The 19,252-nt window shown below is 38.9% G+C and overlaps 1 protein-coding gene across 4 annotated transcripts in view; it reads left to right on the top strand.

Annotated features, from left to right (window-relative positions):
- The window catches only part of DACH2 (dachshund family transcription factor 2), a 284,957-nt gene that overhangs the window by 144,256 nt on the left and 121,449 nt on the right, over positions 1–19,252 (top strand). For 3 of the 4 annotated variants that reach the window (XM_051630493.1, XM_051630491.1, XM_051630490.1), the window contains exons 2-3: positions 1,024–1,139; positions 18,037–18,108. In XM_051630493.1, the coding sequence (XP_051486453.1) occupies positions 1,024–1,139; positions 18,037–18,108 (188 nt within the window). The remainder of the gene's footprint in view (positions 1–1,023; positions 1,140–18,036; positions 18,109–19,252) is intronic. The other variant, XM_051630492.1, reaches the window with a different exon arrangement.

The following is a 19,252-nucleotide window of genomic DNA, read 5'->3' as shown; positions in this document are numbered from 1 at the left end:
AGTAACATTTTTGATTAAAAATTACAATTGTAATTCATAGGCTGATCAAAGGAGGGTGAGATTTCTGACAGGTTGGGCTAACATTTCTGGTTTAACCAATCTGTAATCAAAACCACCAGTCATTCAGGAAAGATAAGTGGTCATTTTTGGGAAAGCTTGGTGTTTAGTTACTGCATCATCTTCATCAGCAGGTGCCATAATTCAGAAGGCGAGGTTTAAGACTGTGTTGCGTTCCGGGTTTCAACATCTCATCTTTAGGCAGCACAAGTTCTAGTTTTCTGTGGTGCAGCTGTGTGACAGACTTGGGAGCAGTTACTGTTATGACGCCTCCAGTAGCTACCTGAAAGGTTATGGGAGCTCTGGAAAATGAAAAAGCTTGGCTGCTGGATGGATAGTGGAGGTAGGTGTGGAAGCTGCCTGGTTAGTCAGCGCTGAGCAGGATAGTAGTGGCAGCTGTGGCTGTGTTCATCCAGCACAGGGGCTGAGCCCATAAAGTCTGAACAGCTCTGGTGTCCCTATGGGCATTGCATTGCTCTTCCACAGCCCCTGCAAACCATGGCTTATGAGCTGGGCAATGCATCTAGTTGTGTTTTCAAGGCCTACACATGAATTACACATGCGTGGGTATTTCTTGAGCTCCATTTTACAGGCAGTAGTATTAAGAAAAATATATTAATTAACGAAGTGGTGGTACAGTAGGACTAGGAATATGGATTGCTCTATTTCTGGTCTTGTGGTGCAGATTAAAAAAAAAAAATAGTTTTCTAGTAATTCCTGTGAGTCTGAGATCCTGATTGTGTTAACTATAGGTGGTGTTCAGCAGTGTATTGTTAATTCATTTGAAACTTCTACAATTCTTTCATATTTATAAATTTATTTTTCTTTTTTTCAAGGCACAAATTTACTATCTATTAATTTTTGTATCATTGATGGTCAATATATTTTATACAAATCCACGCCATGTGCAGTAAGCAAATATTTCAAAAAGAAAATACATTTTCATGTATCCTCTTATTTCCTCAGCTCCCGACCAGGAAGACCCCCCAAGCGTTCACTAGGAGTTGCGATACAAGAAAATGCGCGTCTCCTGCCCCACGGAGTCCCAGGCCTCTTATCACCAGGACTTATCTCTCCGACAGGTAATAAAATCCATCAGATGATCAGCTTCATCTCTTCATACTGCACAGCAGTTAAAATAAACTAATATTGATCTAACTGCCTTGTCCTTCAGGGCTTTTCCAGGCTTTAACAGAGGTTACATTATTGGATTTTTTGAGTGTTCATGAAAACTCTGTTTTGTTGTTGCAGTGACTGAAATTTAATGGATTTGCAATTTGGTACTTTATTAATTGTAATTTCCTTACAGGAAATTCCATTAAATGTGTTATTTTAGTAAAAGAAAAAAACCTGAGAAAATGAACTATTGTCTTGGAGAGCCCTGTAGCTTGCATTTCTTCCTTTCAAATGGATGTGGATTTTAGTTCTTTTGGGATATGAGCAGCGTGGCTGATGCGTTTTGTATTGTAACGTCATTAATGGATGCTGGGGAGATAGAGAAATGCTTGTAGGAATTACAGAAGAAACACTTGAAAAGCAGATAAGTCCACATTGCCACAGTGGATTGTACTTCAATAATCTGCATTCAGTTTCATAATATGAAAAAAATAGCATGAAAATATGTGAAATTATAAACAAGCCCAAAACATAATTTAATGCATAGTATTTTATTTCACTTCATTAATTTATTAATAGAGTTTGAATTAAATCTTGTGCTATCCTGATGAGTGTTTTAATTTTTTATTAATTGCTGTGTGCTAAAGTTAAGATTATTTTGGTAACAAATCTATATTAACAGACTGTATTCATAAAAGTAATTGTTTAAATATTCAACAGGCTTAGCAGTTTTAGGATTACTGTCAAAGTGCAATCTAAATATAATGTCTCTCCATAATAACAGACCTAGTGAAGTGTTTAGCAGAATATAAAGTCATAGAACATCTTACAGGAAAACCAGAATGAAACAAAACAAACAAAAACCCCCAACAAACAAACAAACAAAAAATCACAACAACAACAACAAAAAGGATTGTTAGGAGTATAGTGACTTCAGTCTTGATCTTGTGGAACCTACTGGACTGCAGCTGGGTGCCTCAGCAAGTCTCAGTGTTCACAGAAGGAACAAAGTTGAGATCGGAAATTTTTCCTACAACTCCAAGTGAAACAAGCACTTCACAGTGAACCAACCGCCTTTATCACTGTGGAAGTGCCAATGGAGACTTTTAAACATTAGCCACAGCAACCTTAACTGAAGCAGTTACTAAAGCATAAAGCATTCTGCTAGAGTCAGGCACCACAGTTGAGCCAGTGCAACTTCAGGTACTCTTTGTGTCTGTGGCCTGGATCAAAAACTGTATTTTCACTCTTACGAGCGATATATAAATGAGAGGTTTTTTGATAGCTCTGTTGTGTTCTCAGCTTCAGGAATTTCATGGATTTAGTGTTGTTTATGTTATTTCCAATAGACAGGAAAGCACAAGAGCCACCTTGCATTGATAGCATTGTGTCAGAAATCCAGAATATTCCATATTACTTTTCTACCTTGTGTTTGCAAACAGGACATCAAATTTTGCAGACTACCATATTGCTTTAAACTGGTATGTCTCTTAGAATGTGGTGTGCTGAGTATGCACAGTAAAACTGTGGTAAAACAAGGACACGTTCTGTGTCTCTCAGATATTTTGAGTATCAAAGAGTTTGAGTGAAAACTTCTGAAGTTGAATTTCAAGACTGATGTCAGTTGTTTGTAGTCTGGAGTGATGTGGGATACATCCTGCTTCATTTAACAGGCAGAGGTTAGAATGAGATGTGCCCTGGGGGGCTGTCTTTCAGCTGAGGACCAGGGTGGCCACCTTTCTGACCCTGGGAGCTGCCTCTGAAAACCTCTGTATGACCAAGCCCCAGTTGCACAGGCAGTGTGCCTCAAGTAGCTGAAAGGGAGTTTTGGGAGCAGCTGGTAGGCAGGAGATAGTGCCCATTTCCAAAGCATTGCAGCATCGTTGAGGACCCTGGAGGAGATGGGTCCCTGCAAATGAAGCAGCCCTGCCACCAGCCTGTTGCAGGGCAGCTCCACACTGACAGCTTCTGTTGTCCTGTCAGTCAGGCATCAGAGCTCACTAAGTTTCTGAGGTTTTTTTATCTTCTTCATAAAGAAAGAACAGTGTAAAATTTGAGTGAATTGCTGAGTAAGGGAAGGTGCCAGAAGAGCCTCTTGTAAAATTACTGAGGATTTGAGCTGTTGTAAACTTGATGCAGCACCCAGGGTATGAAGCTTCAGTTAGCCCTATTTGTACCTATTTACACTTAATCACTGTTATACTTTTGTTGTCTTCAGCACTTTGGCAATTGAATTATTTCCGTTAGGCTGAACTAAGAACAAAACACTTTTTGTAACTTCTCACACATTAGAAGATTTCTTCCAGAATTCCAAGTGATGGATAAGAGACTGGAGTAAAAGTTGCAAGAAGATTAACTTGTTGTCTACTGTCTTAAGTTTTAATTTGGTCATTTATTATTTCACTTGAATGTAATTTGCTCTGGTTCGGGCAGTTTTGGCCGACAGAATTTATATGTGAAATTGAATCTGTTGCCTCCCCCTGAGTCCCTACTCAGTGACCTGACGGCTTGGTGAAGGCTCTGTGCTTGGAGTGCTCTCTGTTCCCACAAGGAGATCCAAGTGGCTGTGGGAGAGGAGAAAGACCAGAGCTGGGGCAGAGACTGAGAAGAGTTTGCAGCATGGTAGGGCTGGATCTATCCCTTCTAGTAGGGTGGGTGCTGATATGGAGGCAAAAACAACTCTATACATCTTGATGACTTCTTTGGTTACCTGCTTGCTGTAACTGCAGCATTTCTTTTGGATGTCTTCCTGTCCAGTCCTTGATAATCCCTGTGTCTGATTTTGCCCATTCTAACTACAGCACAGGTATGCTGGCAGTTACGTTAATCTTACATTGTCCTAAAAAACCCACCAAAATCACACTCTTCCCATGTGACTACCTCATTTTCTAATGTGTCTGACTTAGCATCTGACTTGTTCTCTGCTCCAGATAAGCTCATTTTAGTAACAGACTCCACATCAGCAAATGCAGCATGATTCATCCATCCATTGAGTTTTTTGGTTTTACCTCCTCTTTAGCCTTCTGTCAAGTTAAAGTGAAGGACTTTGCATCCAGGCTTGCTGGTGGTTAGATGGATAGGTGGATAGCTCTCAAGAAGTGGCTCTTCTGCCTGCAGAGCTTCCAGATCTGTCTGTAGAGGGTATTACAGAGTGATGATTAGTAACTTCCTGCAGACTTGAGAGAGCCATCTGTGTTTCCACTCCTTGAAACGTGCTGTTATTTTCGTCACCCATTTGGTTTGTGTCAGCTTGGTTTACATGGTCATTTTCACATAATAAACAGGTAGTTAAATTAGGCATACTGCTTTTCCCAGTGTGGAGTGTGGGTCTTTTTATGTCTTGGCAAAGTGGACTAGAACTACTCTTCTGCATAAGTAATTTGTGAAGGAGCTGTAAGTGAAGCCTTGACCTTTTAAAATATTTGTGTATACCTTCCACCCTTGAAGAGTGGGAAGATCTGAGTTATGAGAGTAGAGCAACAGGGTGGTTAAAACTGCTGTGATTGAGAAGGATGAGGTGGTGTGTCAGGGATGCGTGCGACTGGGAAGGGCTTGTGTAAACAGCCCAGTCACCGTGCCCAGACTGCATCCTTCAGAAGCTGAGATTTAAGTACTGTCCATTTTACCTTAACTTTGTTGAAAGCATTTTTCATCTTGTATTCATGTAGGAAATGTGGAAGTCGGCATGGTGCCCTTGCCTGCTGTGAGGGCAAAGGAAAAATCCTGTGTGTCACAGAAGGATGGTCATCAAAGGCTCAGTTATTTAAACAATGTAGTGTGATGAAGTGACATTAACAAAAAAAGGTGTTATCTCCTATTAATGTACAAATCTTTGTCATCAGTGTATCTTAACAAGACAGCTGGGTCTTGTTTATGGAATAGATTTTCAAGGAAGTTTTAGGATCTGAAGCAGTAGTTTGTGGCGTGGAGAGGAGCTGAAATCCATTGTATGATTTAAGCCAGGAGTTCAGAAAACTGTTGATATGAAATGAAGCTGAAAGAGTAGTTGGATCTTTTCATAGTTATCCCTGCCAGCATCAGACCTCCTATCTTTTATTCAGGTCATCCCCAAAAAAGGTTAGCAAACCACTACAGGAAGTCTTCATTGCAGTTGTTCTCTATTCAATTTGTAGAATAACTACTATTATTTCAATAAAATCTTCTGCTGGACCACTCCAGCTTGTTTTAAAGGTACTGGAGGAGGTGGCTTATAAGGAAAATCATCCTGCCACTGACCTTTGTGGTGCAGGGCACAAACCTGTGTTCTGGGGCAGGGTGTTGGGTTTTTTTCCAAGTGGTGGGATGAGCATTTCCCTGGCTGCACATGTTCTAGGAGTCCTGCAGCTGAAGGTGATGGGGTGATGGAAGGCTTGGTGAGGCCGGGTGCTAGAAAGATGGACATAAGCCTATTTAAAATGGTGCTGTTGCCATTTTATATTTCTGAGGTGTGCTCTCCGGAGCTGTGGGCAGCCTTGGAGGCCTGATCGAGGGCACACTGGCAGGTTATGTGCAGTGCAGGTGAGTGGAGAGATTGCAGTGAGGATTTAGGGCTGAGGGCTGCTGAGTGCCCATGATAGGAGATAGAAGTAAGCCTGGCTGATGGGCAGTTGTGTGTTGGAAAAGGAAAAGGAGGCATTTTCAGATGGATACTTGATGTCAGTGGCCTTTGCTGCATGGAAGGTGGGAGAATTCTGAATTTCAAAGGTTAGACAGTGGTTCACCCCCAGCTGGTTGCTTCCCTACCAGGGAAAACTTGTTGGGATGTACTATGTGCAGAAGCTGTGTCTGGTGCTGCTGCAAGTGGATGGGATGTCTGAGGCCCTCCCTGCCCTCCTGATTAAACCTGCTGCCAGCATCAATTATCAGGTCTCGTCTGTTTTCTTACACTGGTCTGCCCAGGTGACAGAAGCAAACGACCTGTATTTCCAAATGGTAGGATAAATTGCTGTTTTCATGATCCACCAGGTTAGTTTCACCTCCTTTGAAGTGATTAAACTGTTAAAATAGACGCTGCCTCATTAGCTGTTTGTCTAGATTTTATAAGAATGTAATAATTAAAATATTGACCGGTTTGTACAAATACGTTTTCAGTGTAGTTTTGTCTTATTAATAGTTAAACTGTTGTGATCTGAGTAGTTTAATGGAATTAATATTTTAGTGGAATTAATATTTTAATAGATATTCCAAGACACGTAACTATGGGACTCAAATAAATAGAGTAGCTCACAGGAGTATGGCATGGTAACTGTGTTATTTCAAATCAGCAGTGATATCAGCAACCACTGAATCTTTCTTCAGAAAAGAGAGGTTAAACCAGTATTTGCTGCAGTCTTTAGGCACTTTGATTTGAATGAGAGTAGAGGCTGTCAGGGTCTTTGGTACTGTTGATCAGGGTGGGCATGGGGGCAGCCAGCACTGCCCCGCTGATGAGCAGAGCTGCCTCTGCGAACTCCTTTCTGCCATCCACCACATGCATTGTCTCCTCATTTCCAGCTGAGACTGGTGCTGCTCCAGTGCCCACCAGTCTCTCCTGGCTGAGGAACTGTGAAATGTGCTTTGGGTCAGAAGAGCAGAGCCTTGGGAGCAGCAAGGACATTCCCTTATGGATGGCTGCAGCGAGGCTGGAGGCAGCGGGTCTGCTCCACGTGTGGCATTGGCTCGGACTGGGATTGCCAAAACCAGGCTCTGGGGCTTGGCCTCTCTATTGTTGAAGCCTGCTTCCAAGAAAGAGCTGTTATTTGACGAGTAAGCATTCACTAGGGTCACTTTACAGAACATCTATTGACTGATTTCACGTCTTGGGGTGTTTGATGTAGGGCTGCTGTGGCTGGCAGCTGCTGGCAGGAGTCCTGGAGCCTCTGAGATCAGGGAGCAGACAATTGTAGTGTTAAGGGAACCTTCTCCTTTCTCAGCACACTGAACGTTTTTGTATGTTTACATCCTATTTCTGTGGCTCATTTCACTGTTTATGATTATCCTTTTTTCTTCTGTTATCACAGATGTCATTTGAAAGTTCCATTATTAATGAGAAACATATGCATGACTTTGTCATTGTTGGCATTACCTGGCTTGGTAGAAATTATTGTTTTTATTCAAAGGCAAACATACTGATTAAGGATGCCACAACTCTCCTCTGCCTATGGGGAACGTTAACAGTTTATAAATTGTTCTTGGTGACAATTCAGTAGTGAATTACTTTGATATATATGGCTAATAAATTAATATGATTAAGTTAATGAGTAGTATAAGTGTTGCCAAACTCCACTCGTCAGGCTTTTAATGCTGCTTCACATTTGCAGCTCTAGCTTCCCCCTGTGGTGAGAGGATCCGTGCTACCTACGCACTGTCATTGTGATAAATGGCATATCCCACAGTGCCCTGCACTCCATCTGGTGTGTCCCCAAAATGAGAAATATTTTATACAAATCACACACTCAGAAGCTCAAAGGACAGCAGAAAGATTTTTTTTTTTTTCAAACAATAATAAAAATGCATACATCTCTTTAGCAACTCTTCATTTTTACTGTCATAATGAATGCATATAGCTTTGGGAAATGAAAGCTCGTGTGAATAACATAGGAAAGTTATCCACTACACAGGAAACCTGACAAATAAGTTACATGCTCACTTTTTTATGATATCATGAAATGTTCTTAGATAAAAAAATGATGTTAGAAAGTCTATTTAACTGGATTTTAAAATTAAAGACCATGTATGCTGCATGATTGAGTACCATCCCATCTCATGCCAGCAAATTTCTCTGCTGAAAGGAGCAGGAATTTGAGTGAATGAAGAGTGCAGGATCATATCATTACTCTTTAAAATGTAGCCATTCAGTAGAATTCTGATAATCTAAAAACTCTACTTGGTGACTGTGAGTCACCTGGTTCCTCTCATGCCTTTTCTGTTTTAATACTGACTTTCTTTAGGGATCCATTTTTAGTGTCTGCTTTATCTGGATGGGACATGGCATTTTTGACAAATGAATAGTTAAAGCTGTTGAGAATTATTGAATGGTTAATCTTGTTGTAAATTCAACGTATACATATCCTCAGCTACTAATTATTTTCTGAGAAGTGTGAAACCTGATAATATACTTTCATTATTAAGCATTTGCACAGATTTTTTTGTGAAGTTTGATCTTTTGAGTTCCCACATCTTTTGAGATGACAGAGTTCAGCCAAAGTGTTCGGACTGAGAGAATTAAGGCTGTATTGTCTTGACACTCAGTGCAGGTCTGTGCTGAATTTGTCTTGGTTTGCAGATGGAAAGGAACCGTTTGAAAAACTTGACCACGGTATCACAAGAGTTAGCAAAATCAGTAAGTTTTAATCTGTCTTTTTTTATGATCTGTGACATTCTCTACTACCACGTTTTCTGTTAGCCTCATGTCTGATGGTGTTGAGGTTTATAACAATCATGATGACACTCAGCTCTTAAGTCATCACTAAAAATGTCTTAAAGTCAAGAATAGGTGGTATGAAGGACTCAACTTCAGCACCTACTGTTTGATGGAGGACTGTTTTGGCAGTAACTATTGTGATTGAATAGTTTTTGTTAGGTTTTATTTTCCTTTACAATAACATGATTAAGTTAAGAAAATAGTTACAGTCTGAAATGTTGTCCGCTCTGTACCTTTAAACAGTATCCCAGCAAGAGTCTTTAAATGCCTTAAGGGTGTTTGTGTAGGAATCCCAAACTGACTGTGGGTTGTACAGTCTTGCATTTTAATATAGGAAGCTGTTTTTTTGGATTCATGGAGGTGATATTGTTTGAATAATTTTTACATTCATGCTAATGGAGAATGACTTATTGATTGAGCTGGTTAAAAGGCTCATCAAATGCACTGCAGGGTGAGAACCCTTCAGATTGTGGACAGTTACCTAGGGTGACATAAGGCCTTATTAATGATTCTCCTTTTTAAAAGAAGCATATTTTATACTAAAAATAAAAATTGGATTATGTGATACAACATTAGAGATGGGGAGCACAGATCCTCAGTGATACTCCTACACTGTTTTAGATTTGTCCAGCAGTATTTCAGAAGATCTGTTAAGATATCTGGACACACTTAAATCTTTATTCCTGTGACTTTGAGAGGTAACTAACTGTTCAAAAAGATACAGTCCTACATCTCTGGTCGCAGAAGAATGTTGATCCCTCATCTATTTGCAATGCTAAAATCTACTACATTTACATTAATATTAACTTAAAATGCAGCATTCAGATCTATATTAGATTTCAGTAGTGTGCCTTCCTAAAGGAAAGCTTTGTAAGACTGTATTTTGGAAAAAATCTGGTTATAAAAAGACTGCTGCAAAGAATTAAAAAACAAAACAGTGAAAGAATCTCGTTGGATTAAGAAGTAAACATTTACTGTACCTAAATCCAAGTATTTCCACAGTTATAGTTCTGGTCAGGTATTAAGTACCTTTAATGTAATTTAACAGCTGTTGTGCTTTGGTTCTTGCTGTACAGACTTACGGAGTCCTAAACGAGTGAGATACTTCACTATGTTTTTAAGATTAGGCAAACAATCCCATGGGTTTGGATTGGATTGCTTGTTTGCTTAAACATAAGTGTTTTGCTACTTAGTGTGGTGTTTTGGAGACCACTCTCTGTAAGAATTATTTTGCAAAACTGTGAATTCAGTAAGCACCTGTGTCACACCAGTACTCCCTTTTGATTGTCCTACTGGTCTTCATCTTCTACTGACTAGGGTTTATGGAAAGAAGCAACATGATTTTTGAAAAGTTGAAAAATTTAATGAAATTAAAATAATGGTGCTGAGTGTAAAGTCACCCGAAAGATAATGGTCGTTTGTTCTGTTTTGGCCACATTGAGCAGCTCAGAGTGATGAGAGTGGCTTTCACTTGAAATCCAAGGTTATAGATTAAAATCCTGCTTGTCTGAGGATGATGATTTCCAAAACACCACTTCTTGTTCTCCCTTCTGGAATTATTTCTCCTGAAGTGGACACAGTGATAACAGATTTCTGGATTAGCCTTGGCATTGGTCTTGCAGAAGGCAGAGCTTGCTGGAAGCAAGAGGGCAGATATGTTCAAGCTAGGCAAAGAACACCGTGTGTGATCAGGAGGGGACAGTTTGGGTCTGTCTGTGAAGTAGTGAAAAACTGCCCTGGTCCCTCTGGGAGAGAATTTTGGTGTGTCTTTATGTGTGTGCACAAAATGGAGAGAAGCAAGTTTAGCAATGAAGACTGTCTCACTGTCCTTCCTGGAGAAGCTGCCTGTGTAGCAGATCTCCCAAGGAGCAGACCTTTGCTGTGCAGAAAGCACAGTGGCTGCAGTTGATGGTTCCTCCTGCGCAAGAAGAATGTGCTCTTCTTTCAGCCCTTCCCAAGTAATAAAACATGATGGCAAGTGCTGGCAACAAATTAGGATTCATGATGAAAAGGAAACATCTCTTATTGAGCATTTTGAAGAGGCCCGCATTTTTATTTTGAAGCTAGCATAACTAAAATAGATTTCATTGTCTGATCGTTCTCATTAAGTGACTGGGACCGTATTAAGAATTCACTGGAAATGTATTTCTATTGTCTAAACCATTTTATCACAGTCAACATTAATTGGTGTGAAGAAAAACAAGCTGACTTAACGAGTGTAATACTGTACACCATCCTTTTGCTGAAAAGAGGGACCTTTTTTGCAGAGATGCATGCTGATAGTAACTGGCATTCCTGCTACTGTGTTGGTACCTGTTTTAAAGATAAATGTAGGACCAGAGTTCTGGAGGATTCAGTCTAGAAACTGAATTCACCCTGAAAGTCTTTTATAAAGAAAAAATAATTCCAAGAGGTACCAGCCTTCTGTGACTTGAATTTGAAAAGCTTAACTTTGGAAAGAGAAGCGCTTTATGTAATACATGCTTGAATGTAAATGACAGACATTTTATTAGGGAAGGAAAGCCTTTATTAAAATATAATGATCTACATTGTTTTTATGTAATCTAATGAATTACAGTAAAAGTCTGAGAAATGAGCTGGAAAAGGTACTCTCCCATGAAAGTGAGCTATGATAACCTTTTTGTAATTCTTTAACATGTTGAAAGGGTATTTCTACACAGACTTATTAAATTAAGCAAGGTCACCTTTTCATTTTATTAACAGATTTAGTTTGCCAGATCATGGACTTTGATTCTGAAAAATGTGGATGAATCATGCAGTAACATATGTCAAGTAGAAAATTGGTTATAAAATGTTAAATCATTTTGATACACATTGTGTCTTTGTTTTTACCATTGCACAATTGCAAAAAAAGGAAATGGTTAATTACTGCTTTTCACATTTGCATATTGATTGGATGTGCTTTAATAATAATGATATCTCCAAGTGTATTTTCTCTCCTGACTGGGGCAGTCTCAATCTAATACTTGCATAAAGGGAAGAAAATATTCTTTTCAAAAGTAATACAAAACTCTCTTCTACCAACATATGGTTTGCAATCACTGTTTTGAAAGATTAGCTGCAAATAATCAGTGAAACTGGCTATATGCTTAAAGATGAGCATATATATTGTATTTATCAATCTGAGCCCAGCTCAGCAAAGCAGGAATAGGACTGACACTGTGTCACCCAAGTTGTTCATATGCATTCCCAAATCTGTTATGTATATGACAAGTCTTTTTCTATAATGTATATACGAGGAGGAAAAAAATATTTAAAGTGTGTTACATGAATGTTACACAAAATCTTGCTGTAATGGTTTATAAAGAATTGCACAGTCATTTCTAATCAAGACTGAAAATGTAATTTATATTTCCAATCTCTCAAAATTACTTCTTCTCCCTGTATCTCTTTTGTCTAAGTGAAAGTAATGCATAAGCTCTTTGCTGGTGTATGTAACAGAACTGAGGGAACATCCCACCAGTAGCCCTACACTTCATGTAGATAAAGGAGTTAATGGAATAGGTTATTTTCATATTGCATCTAGGGTTTCAAAGGAGAACACAGCACTGTACAGCTGTAGCTGTATCTTGCTGTCATTAACAGCTGAGCAGTTCTGCACATACATGCAGAAAACACTGTTCTTGCTGCTCCTGGCACGCAGGCGGGGTGCAGCAGAGTGCAGTTGACTTGGCCCTGGGAGTCACAGAGCAGGTGACTTGATTACACTGAAATCAGGCAGAAAATGTCCTCTTCTGGCCACTCGAGTGAATCAGTCAAATTATCGAGTGGCAAAACTAATTCTATGCCTTGGGCCATCAGACCTGCCACTTCCTATAAGTCAAGCTTTCACTTAGTGTGAAATTGTTTTTTATTTTATTCTCTTTCATTTATTATGCTTATTTCAGCTAATCCACTTAGTGAATGTGAATTACCCAGTGTAGTAAAGCTGTTTCAGATGTGCAGCCTTCTCATGCTTTAGTGGTGGAATATGAGGACTGCTCTCCTAAGGCACTTCCAGCTCCATCTGACGTATAGAGTTAAAGTAATAGTGCAGCTTTTTAGATGAGGACTTGAATGAGGAGAATAGTTTGAATACGAATTAAAACTAACTAAAAGTACACATGGTTGAGCTTTCATTTAAAAGTAGATAAAATTCAGATGCGTCAACGTTTTTAAGAACTAGAAACATATCTGCAATGAATTGTAGCCCGTTAAGTAGCAGTTAATTTGAAAGTGTTTGATGGAGCAAATATTCCCATGGAAAACATTGAATATTGTTTTCAGCATTAAAATATTGCCTTAAATTCTGGCAGAAACAAAGCTGAGATCTACTTAGAGCACTCATACAGGTGATAGACACTAGGCAGTAATTGGGTGTGTAATTCTGTACAAATGGCAAACCCACATTTGACTGTGCCCTCTGGCACACAGCATCAACATTTTGCAATGGAAGAGCAGCAAAACATATGGAGTCTTTTTATTTCAAGCAAAGAAAAAGCAAAAAGTATAATGAGAATAAAAAGTAAAATGTCTGTGGTTGTGTGCAAGGGTCGTTACAGTTGTAGCAAGGGGAGTTGCTACAGCTGAGTGAATCAGAATAGAAAAACAAAAGTAGCCAGAAGGCACCTCCCATAGGCACCTAAATACAGGCTTCCTATATGCATAAGTACAGAAATATGTAGTTATATTTTTATCATGTGCTAAAAAAAAAAGGCATGATTGAGGAGAAACCAGATATATTCTTTAACTCATACTCACACAGTGCTTTGAGCAGACAGGGGACTTGAAGAGTGGAAGGAAGTAAGCAGAGCCTCAGAAAGAAAAGTTGAAAGGATCATACTGTGATTAAGATGGATGCATTGCTGACAATGTTAGAACAACAGCTGCTAAATCTAGGAGGCACTTGAAAGAGTGTCTCTATGTTGTTATATATGAAAGTCAATAGGTTATTTGGGCTAAGAACACCCTATTATTCAAATTGAAGTGACCCAGAAAGCCATGCCATCTTTCAATGGCAATTGGGAGGGCTTTGCCATTTAGATAGTGGCTTTGGTATTTCCCAATACAAAATTTTTCTGTGTAGTCTTATATGACATATGGATATATTGATCTCATTTTTTTTCCCCTGAAATGTATTAAATTAGTCTGCATAAGGCTTAGAAGGCTATTTTGTGTTTGCAGCTGGATTAGATTGCTAAAAACTTGTCACAAGAATCTCTTTTTTAAGCCTATTAAATATCAAGGAAATGTAGCATGAATTGTTTATGCCTTCCTGTTTTGGAACTGCTTCATTAACATTTTTTGTTACAGATAATGTTTCTTCATAGTAGTTCTTCAGTCGTGTGTATCTGCTAAGCATGAGCCCTAATGCTGTTGAGAGTTTGTGTTCCTTGAAGTTCCTGGCAAGTTTTCACTGTAGGTTGTGCATAGGAAAATATCCTGATAATAGGCTTTTTGCCCATTGCAGTGGCCATGTCCTTCCTTTTCTGATGTGTGTCTCTTCATCTCCATTTTTCATTGCATCATATTACTCTGCCTTTCCTCTTTATTTTTTTGCCCTTGACTTTTATGTCTACACTACAATTTGTGTTGACCTTGAGGTTGCCCTCAATTAGCTGAGCCATTTCAGTATCATGGCCCACACCAAAATCCTCTGCAAAGTGCTTCTGATTTGAAAAGCAGAGCCATCCTAGAAACTGGTCTGTGACCATTTTTCTTTTCCTTTCAAGTTAGTGTTTATTTCCAGGCAATAAAGAGAAGGAGTGATACAAAAGAGATAGAAATCAGAAGCAATAAATCATAGGATCGTTTGTGGTAGGTTTCCTGTGCTCATGCCTGTAGTGCCTGTGCCACCTGCAAAAAGAGGAGGATTAGGAAAGCTTTGGATGAGAAAGATAAATCTTATCCCTGAAAGTTCAACAAACCTTTCAGGATCCAAAGGATGGCTGCCAGGGATCAGGATCTGGAGTTTGATGAATAGTGCACAGGCAGCAAGTTAGGCTGGCCTCATGTTTGACCCTAAATAGAAGGAGGGTGTTAGAGTGGCTGGGTCGCAGCCTGGTCGGGGTTCTTTGCTGATCCTGACAGAAACCCCAGGACTCTGCCTGTGCGTCTCCTCCTGCCGCTACACCTGGTTGTGTGTCATGCCCTGGCTCTGGGAAGTCACCCCTGGCCAGTCACCTTTGGCCCTCCCCATCCTGTACTGGAATTTGTTCCCTGGACAAAGTTCTGCACTGACAGCAACAAACCTTGCTATCTCAGGGCTAGGTGGGGAGTGGTTTTGGCTTGTGAGTAGACAGAGATGGGAATAGTTTGTGTTGTTACAGAAGACGTGGTACAATCAAAGGATAGCCTCTGATCTCTGTGGCTACTTTTTGTTCTTTTTTTGCCTCTTATAATTCATGAGGTATTTTTCTGGTTTTCAGATTCTGATCTATGGAGCAGCAGTGGTCCAAGTGTATGGTTTTATAACATCTCTCTAGGACCTCTACCCAGTAAAAAAACCCAATGAGATCTCAATAGTTTAATAGATAGTAAAATATTGCTTAGTTTTAGGGTGTTCTACCAGCATTTTTTTAAAAGCTCAGATGATCAGCCACATTGTTAATTGGGAACCTGGCTAGTCTTGGTAGTGAGCTAATTCTATATTTTTTCATGCTTCCCGGCTCAAGAAGATGATATTGGTCTTTAAAAGAATGGGTGAACTGTAACATCTGTTGTTGTCACTCGCGTGTTGCACTTGTATTTTTGCTAGCTGAGAGTCAGTAATAGAACTCTAATTCTTGCACCTTCCACGTCATCAAATTGTTTTCATACATCTCCTGTAAAGTAACAAATGGAAATTCTGCAATGGATTCTGTGGGATGCCATTCAATTGCAATTGGAAAGGCAGTTAAATATCATGGTGAAGTGATTTTTCAAAAACATCAGCCAGGGGTTTATAAACATCTCTTAAAATGTGCTCAAGAAACAGTGAATTGTCTTAGCCATGAATTTAATGTTTTAATATATTGTTTTTTCAATTAATGTAGTTGTTTAATTTATTATTTTATAAAAAGTTATGTCTAAAAATCAGTTATCAAATTCATTTGCATGTTTTTAAGATTTGACCTGTGCTTTTGTAGCAAGATTCCTTCAACAGGAAATGGAAGTAAAATAGATTTAAATTCTTAGTTTTTATGTTAAATCACAAATTAAAAATGGAACACTTTCTGAAGTGGAAGATGTATGCAGTCTTGGTTAATCTTGGTTTAACTGTGACTCTGAAGATTCATGAGATAAATAGGTAAGAGACAGCAGGTTGATACTGATATTGTCAGTCCAGACTTCTAAGGATGTCAGTATTTACTATTATAAGCAGCCTGCGTTTGCTTCTTTCTGCACAGTTACAAGAAGAGGCATGAGATCTTCTAATCCTCACTGGTTTTTGCTCCAGCACCTAGGTCACATTCCCCTGCATAAATTTAAGTCTTAGTAAAACTGGATTTGTAGTGTTAATAATTGTAGTCATACTTTTACTTCCTCTCTTGCTTGGAAAAATCATGAATTCTGGATTACTTTTTGCAGTTAAAGAGACTAGCTGAGAACAGTTCTTAAAGACATAACATTTTGCAGCATTATTGGTATTACGGGGAATTCAGGGACTCAAGGCAACTTTGGCAGGAAAAGGAGAGTTCTGCTGACGACTCTCTGAAGGAGGTAATTTGCTGGTAGAGGGTGTGAAAATGACTGCATGCCTTTGAAAATGTGAACTTGTGGTATGAGTAAATGTTCCCCTGTGTGTCTGACATTCACATGAAGCTACACTGGAGTCTTATTGTCTATATTTCTTACTCTTTTTTTGCTGAGAATTTCACTGGACAGAATTAGCTATGTAATGTACGTCCTAATCAGATCGACTTCTGACTTTTCCTTTTGATGGGAATGCCTTGTTTTCTCAATTTGAGACATTCATTCTGATCTGTGGTGAGCAATATCTATAAGCAAAAGGGAATTGAAATTATCTTCCCTGGGTTAGTTTTAATTTTTCTTAATGAATGAAGGAAGATGAAAGGCAACCTCTTCCCCAGGGTTATTTAACATTACAACTTGAACCTAATTAAGGGATTTGAGATACTTTTTTGTATAAATTGTTCTAAGACACCTCCTAGAGGGAGGTGTGTGGCTCCTGGCATGAGAATGATCAGGAGACTAACTCAGGATCTTCTGATGCCCAGTCCTGGTTGTGGCACTTCGCTGTGTGTTGGGATTCTGAATATCAGATGTCTGTTTGCTTGCATCCACTCCTCTAAAATGATGCCAGCAGTTGGATCCACGTGGGGAATGCAGAGATTGATTAGTCGATAGATATGAAATACTCAGTTCATGGAAAATGTGCATAGTACAGTGAGGCCCTCATTATTAGTCATGTCTTTAAAAAATCTTGCACTACATTTCAGGGCATTCTGCCTGCATAAGAATAGTGAGAGCAGATTTTTATGGTGAAATTGTAGAGAACTGTCATAGATTAATGAAAGTTACAGTCCCTCAACATTTGTATCCTATTTGGGGTGTCACTTCCAGTAAACTTTTTAAAAATGTAGTGGTGCCAAGGTAGAAGTTTCAGCAAATATTCAATGTAACAATGAAGACTTTTGTTCCTCATTAAACTATTTCTTGATGGCTCCCGATAGATTTTCATCTAAACACTTGCTAATCCCAGAGCTCTGACAGGAAAGGCCTGCTGAATTAGGCCAACCACTGCTACAAATAGCTACTGCACATGAAACAGTAATCATTGCTTTCCAGTCTATTATTAGATTAACTTCATAGGGATTGCTTTTTTCTCCTGTGAGTTGATGCATAAATGACATGCTTTACCCTCCAATAAATCTAACAGCAGAGTGGCTATGACATGATGTTCATACCCCTTAGTCCCATGACAGATTATTTTTGATTGCTGCAGAAGTTTACAGCAGCTTGAAACCATTAGAATTTAAAGGCATCATTGAAATTTTACAGCATACCTGACTCAGACACAACAGGGCTAGTACTGAGCTACGTTTGTGGCATAGTGGCCCCACGTTATGATTACCTGTCACAGGGAGTCTGTCTTAGTTACCCTGATCCCCAGCTGTGGTGGCAGGGGGTGGGCAGTCGTGTGGCACCACACCTTCACCCTCTCTTCATGGAGAACAGACCCTTCTGTGCAGAACGTTCCTGCACTTGAAACTTCACCAGTCACAGTTGCACGCACATGGAGGCCACGTTATGCACACACAGTACTTCATAGACTTGCATGGATGAAGGTGCTGAAAAACATTTGAACCTTTGTTGCTTATTAACCTTTTAAAATATATTTACATTGCTTGTGGTCACTTTTTTCTCAACTTAGCAATAAATAAAAGTTTGCATTGTTAAAGGATGAAATTCAGTTTTAGTAGCATATATGTGCTTTTAATAGTGTTCTTTTTTTCCAGATTTAAGAACTTTCTTTTTCCCTGATGAAATCCAGATAAAGTTTGCAAAGCTCAAGACTCTTCAAATCCAAGGTGTTTACTATTATTTATATCTTGTGTGAATGAATGATTGTATTTGCTTTGATTCTAAACTGTGTTTACCTGTGGTTTCATACAGCTGTCTAAAATTTGCTGCTTTTGGACATAAGAATCACAACCATAAAATTGCTGTCTCACTTAATAGGAAGATATACATTGATTAGTATGTTTGTAAATGCATAAATAGCATAATATCCAATGGAGCTCTGTAGATTTCCATAAACATCTCAATAGATTTCTATTCTATGCTATTCCTTAAAGAAGAAGTAAAACAAGTCTCTTTCATCTAACACCTTTGGATTTGTATTCTAGATGGACAACGTGATAGGACCTGCTTATGTTCTTAACTTCTGTCCCATAATATGTCTGTCAAGCAGATTCAGGTCGATGAATCTGATAAAAAGTAGAGAGCTAATCTTAACACAGCTCTACTGTAGCCTGGCAGCTTTATTTTTGACAAATATCCCTTTTAAGGATTGTCATCATAGAGTATATGATATGAAGACAGTATAAATGATGCATATTGTTGGTAGAGAAACAGGAAATTCTCCAAAGAAAAGCTTTTATGTATTTGCTCTAATTAGGCTGCCCTTTCTTCTTAAAAATCACAACAAAACAAATGCCTAATAGTTACATGGATTGAGTCCCTTAGGAAGTTGTTTGTGGGAAAGAGCTCCCAGTTTTGCATATGCTGTGGTCACAGACTAGCTTTTTCTGAGCACTCCTGAGCATAACTGTCTTCTTCTGTTTAAGAGAGAACAGGAAGTGACAAACAGAATTTTATGTGGAATTCTTAAGCTCTCTAGTTTTACATATCAGTGTGCTTATAATCTTTTTGTAAATAGGGCTGATTTTATTATGATAAAATATGTGTGCCTTAAGAGGAGAATTATTAAAAAACCCGTACTGAGAACACATTTGGAATGTCCAGATGCAAACTTCTGTGACTACAGAACATGGAGCATGAAAAGCTATGCTCATTAGGTCTGTGAAGAGAAATAATATTTTCTGTACCCAAACACATAGTAAATTTGGTTGCATTAGAATATCTTGAAATTTTATTTCAGGTATTTACAGCACTCTTGAGCAGGGTTTGAGTCTTGTCTTGGTGGGACTGTTTGTCTGCATATTTGAACTC

The sequence above is a fragment of the Apus apus genome, chromosome 12, assembly GCF_020740795.1.
Source record: "Apus apus isolate bApuApu2 chromosome 12, bApuApu2.pri.cur, whole genome shotgun sequence".
Taxonomy (NCBI): domain Eukaryota; kingdom Metazoa; phylum Chordata; class Aves; order Apodiformes; family Apodidae; genus Apus; species Apus apus.
Note: the sequence above shows the minus strand (reverse complement) of the source record. Positions and strands in the feature narration are given on the sequence as shown.